The sequence below is a fragment of the Helobdella robusta genome (genome assembly GCF_000326865.2).
Source record: "Helobdella robusta unplaced genomic scaffold HELROscaffold_33, whole genome shotgun sequence".
Classification (NCBI taxonomy): Eukaryota; Metazoa; Annelida; class Clitellata; order Rhynchobdellida; family Glossiphoniidae; genus Helobdella; species Helobdella robusta.
In genome coordinates, this window is record NW_008704623.1 from 1,512,399 (window position 1) to 1,516,543 (window position 4,145).

The 4,145-nt window shown below is 32.4% G+C and overlaps 1 protein-coding gene across 1 annotated transcript in view; it reads left to right on the forward strand.

Annotated features, from left to right (window-relative positions):
* Positions 1 to 1,199: 1,199 nt before the first annotated feature.
* The window catches only part of HELRODRAFT_175407 (hypothetical protein), a gene marked incomplete at both ends in the record, with an annotated part of 27,605 nt that continues 24,659 nt past the window's right edge, over positions 1,200 to 4,145 (forward strand). Inside the window, one exon of the mRNA XM_009022836.1 lies at positions 1,200 to 2,325. Coding sequence (XP_009021084.1) covers positions 1,200 to 2,325 — 1,126 coding nt within the window. The remainder of the gene's footprint in view (positions 2,326 to 4,145) is intronic.

Below are 4,145 nucleotides of genomic sequence, written 5' to 3' on the forward strand. Positions count from 1 at the left end.
AGATAGGTTGGAAAGAATTGTCTTCTTATCTACTTTATGTAATGATTACAACGATGCATTTATGTGCCTGTGAATGTGTGTGTGTATGTGTTTGTGTGTGTCTGAATGTATGTGTGAGTGTGTGTGTGTGTGTGTGTCTGAATGTATATGTCTGTGTGTGTCTTTTTATGGATGTGTTGTGTATGTATGTATGTCTGTGTAGGTGTTTGTGTGTTTTTGTTTATGTAATTTTGAAGTGAGCTGTTGTTCGTTTTTACTACCGCTACTATTACTATTATTATTATTGTTATTATTATTATAGTTGTTATTGTTATTGTTATTATTATTGTTGTTGTTGTTGTTATTGTTGTTTTTTGAGATTAGTTTAATGTTGAGCCCTTGCTTTTTGGAGTGCCATGAAATGGGAACCAAACTGATTTACTTGCACACTCAATTCGAATTGTTTTTTCGTTTTTTGAGAAACTTTTTATTCCAAAGAATTAAAGTTTTTTATTTAATTATATATTATATATATATATATTATTTTAGTTATATTTAATTATTTAATTATAATTATCAATATTTTTTATGAATATTCATATTTATTCATGTCTGTGACTGTCATTTTTTGCAGAATATTAAACTTGGTACATTGACTCTTTTCGTAACTGGTTCATAATTCATTAATTTGATTTGAGATTTAATTTTTTTTTAATATTTTTAAATATTTTTTTCATTCTCTCAAAAAAATTAATTAATTCATTGATTAAAAAAATTAACTAATACACAAATGTAAAACTATACGATGCCGATAACGAGACGAAACGATGTAAATACAATACAAATTGTACCGTTTAATACAATACAATTCAATTCAGGGGAAAGAAGAGCAAAGAAGGATAAAAAAACCTACTCGTCAGACAAAAAATTCTTCATTTGCCATCTTTCTCTCAAGTGTTTTTCAACAATTTTCAACAGAAATTCGACCACTCCTTTCACCATTTTTCCCCAAAAAATCACCAAATAGTCATCATATTTCCAGGAAATTTAATCATCAACAGTCACTTCACCCAGATAACATCAATCCATCTTAAAAAAATCAATCCACAAATCATCATTCTCCCCAAAAATTCGACCACAAATCACCATCACCCCCCAAAACTCATTCACCAATCATAATTTTTTTTCTAATAAATTTAGCTAGCAATCCATAACAAGCTATGCACATTTGCCGTATCAGATACACAGTCCTAGGACTACTAATCTACTATCTACAGAGCGCTTTTAGCCGCACCTGTGGTTCGGAGTTTGAGGACGTGGCCTCAAGGACGGTCATGGCAGACATAGTTTTTGAAGGTCAAATGCACCGGAGTATAGCGATAAAACACAAGCCCGGGTTTCATAATGTGAAGTTCAAGGTCTTAACCCTCATAAAGGGCGAGTTTCAGAGTCTTCAAACCCTGACGTCATCAAGTAGTGGTAGTAGTAGTAGTTATAATAATAATACCACCATTACCGCTACTACAGCTGCTGCTGCTACTATTTTTACTCATAATTTTTACTATCACAATAATCCCAGCTATGGTAATGAATATTTTAATGAAGAGGATTTTGATAGCAACAATCGCCGCTCCCGTCACAATCATCCTCACAACTCAAATAGTATAAACTACTTCAACGAGAATAATAATAATAATAATCATCCACATCATCACGGCAAGCGCTCAAAACTCAGCCACAGCAACCACAACTTACTACAACAAGCCATCTCAACACGTGGCGTTAAATCGCGAAACCATGCCAACAACAACAACAGCAACAACAACAACAATCCCCATCACCAACATAACAACCAAAATCACAGAACGCACACGCACAAAAACCAAAGCAAAAGACAAAACAACAACAAAAAACTGAGACAACACCATTCTAAACAACAACAACAAACAACGACACAGCAACAGACAACGACAACAACACAACAATCGAAATCTCGTCACCCGATAATGGTGCAAGTCGGCCAATTCGGCCCGACGTCCAATCCAAACGAATGCGTTGCCTCGCTTCAGACCCTATCAAAAGGAGAAACCTATCTAGTATTTCTGCGTCTCAATCCCTCTAAAACGACAAAATCATTTCGTCCGACAACAAAACCGTCGAGAAACTACCGAAGCACAACGAACAGCAGAGACAGACACATGTCTAGACACAACCACCACAAGAGTAGCAGTACTAGTCCGAAACCGCAGACTCCAGCCTCTGATATCGTCTACACTATGTCTAGTTTTCCTATAAAAAGTGATCCTGATTTGAAGAGAGAAGCTATTGAGAATAGCCGATTTAACGGTTAGTTTGGCTGTGAAGTTAATTTTTAAAGTTAATTATTATTATTATTAAAATAATAATTCTTGTATTATTAAAATAATAATTATTATTATATTAATTATCGTTCTTTTGTTTGTAATTATTTTTTATTACAATTGTTAAGTTGTTTGTTAGTCCATCGGTTGTCAGCACTTTCAATTAATTTGATGTAGTTTTCAAAAAAGTTATCCATTCCTGTATGTTGCACACGCGAAACTGGGTGGAACCAGACTTTAATAATTCCGTCTGTCTGTATATCTGTCTGTCTGTATATCTGTATGTATATCTGTATGTCTGTTTTTCTTTCTCCCTTTCTCCCTTTCTTTCTCTCTCTCTCTTTTTTCTTTTTTTCCTTCTTTCTTTCGCTCTCTTTCTTACTGTCTTTGTAATTATTATAAATACATATGACATATGAATACATGTGTGTGTGTATGTGTGTACGCATGTGTATACGCATTTGTCTGTGTGTGGGTGTGTGAGCACGTGTTTGTGCGCGCATGTGAACTTTTTAACACCCGTAAGAAAGAGAAAGAGAAAGAAAGAAAGAAAGAGAGAGAGAGAGGAGAGAGAGAGAAAGATTAGATGTGCCATGTTTTGAATAGGTAGGTGTGATTGATAAGCTAATTAATAAACAAAGTGAAATTTTATTAAACATTGGAGAATAATATAAATAATAAAAATTACTACTACCATTACTTGTTATGCAGTTACTGCAGTTACTCCTACTACTACTGCTTCTGCTGCTGCAGTTACTACCAAGAATTTTAACACTATCACCATAACTTTTAATACACCACTAATAATACTACTGCTACTACTACCTACTACTACTACTACTACTACTACTACTAAAAATAATAACAAAAATGACAATAATAATAATAATAATAATAATAATAATAATAATAATGGTAATAATAACAATAACAGTAATAATAAACTGATGAGATAGCTGATTAGTCTATGATTTATAACGCTTCAACGCTACGGAAGCCAACAAAACATCGTTGCGACCACACCACAATATTATTATTATTATTATTATTATTATTAGTGGTAGTAGTAGTATTGCTATTATTATTATTATTTTTATTATTGTTATTGTTTTTGTTATTATTATTGTTATTATTTTTATCGGCATTTTTCAACGAGATGGTATTAAAGATGGCGTCCCAATTTAACGAGCTTATTAATTTTAATCGCATTTAATGTATCTTTGGGTGTACGCCTGTGTATGTGTGTGTGTATGTGTGTGTGTATGTATGTTTTTTTGTATGTATGTATGTTTGTTTGTTTGTTTGCATGTATGTATGTATGTATGTATGTTTGTATGCATGTTTGTATGTTTGTGTATATCTGTAGGCAAGCAGGCGCAAATTCTCAAGACAAAACGCGTTCTTATTTTAATTGTGTTAGTTATTACACAAAAATGCGATGCTAAAACGAAGAGAGAGAGAGAGAGAGGGAGAGAAAGAAAGAAAGAAAAAGAGAGAGAAATATGAATGAGAAGGAAAAAGAAATAAGTAAAAGAAAGAAAAAGAAAGAGGACAAAAAACCCAGAAAAGTTATGACTGTAACATTATAAAAACCAAAACAAAATAGAGAAAAATATCAAGCCAGGAATTACTATAAATTGAACAAACAAATTAATAACAATCATAAATATTAATAAATATTAATAAAATAATTTTGGAAAAAAGAAGAGAGAGAGAGAGAAAAAATAATAAAAAGAATTAGAAGGGGATGATTTATGATACAGCATATCGACAGTCTGTTCAGCTTGTAATAGTAACAGTGCGCTT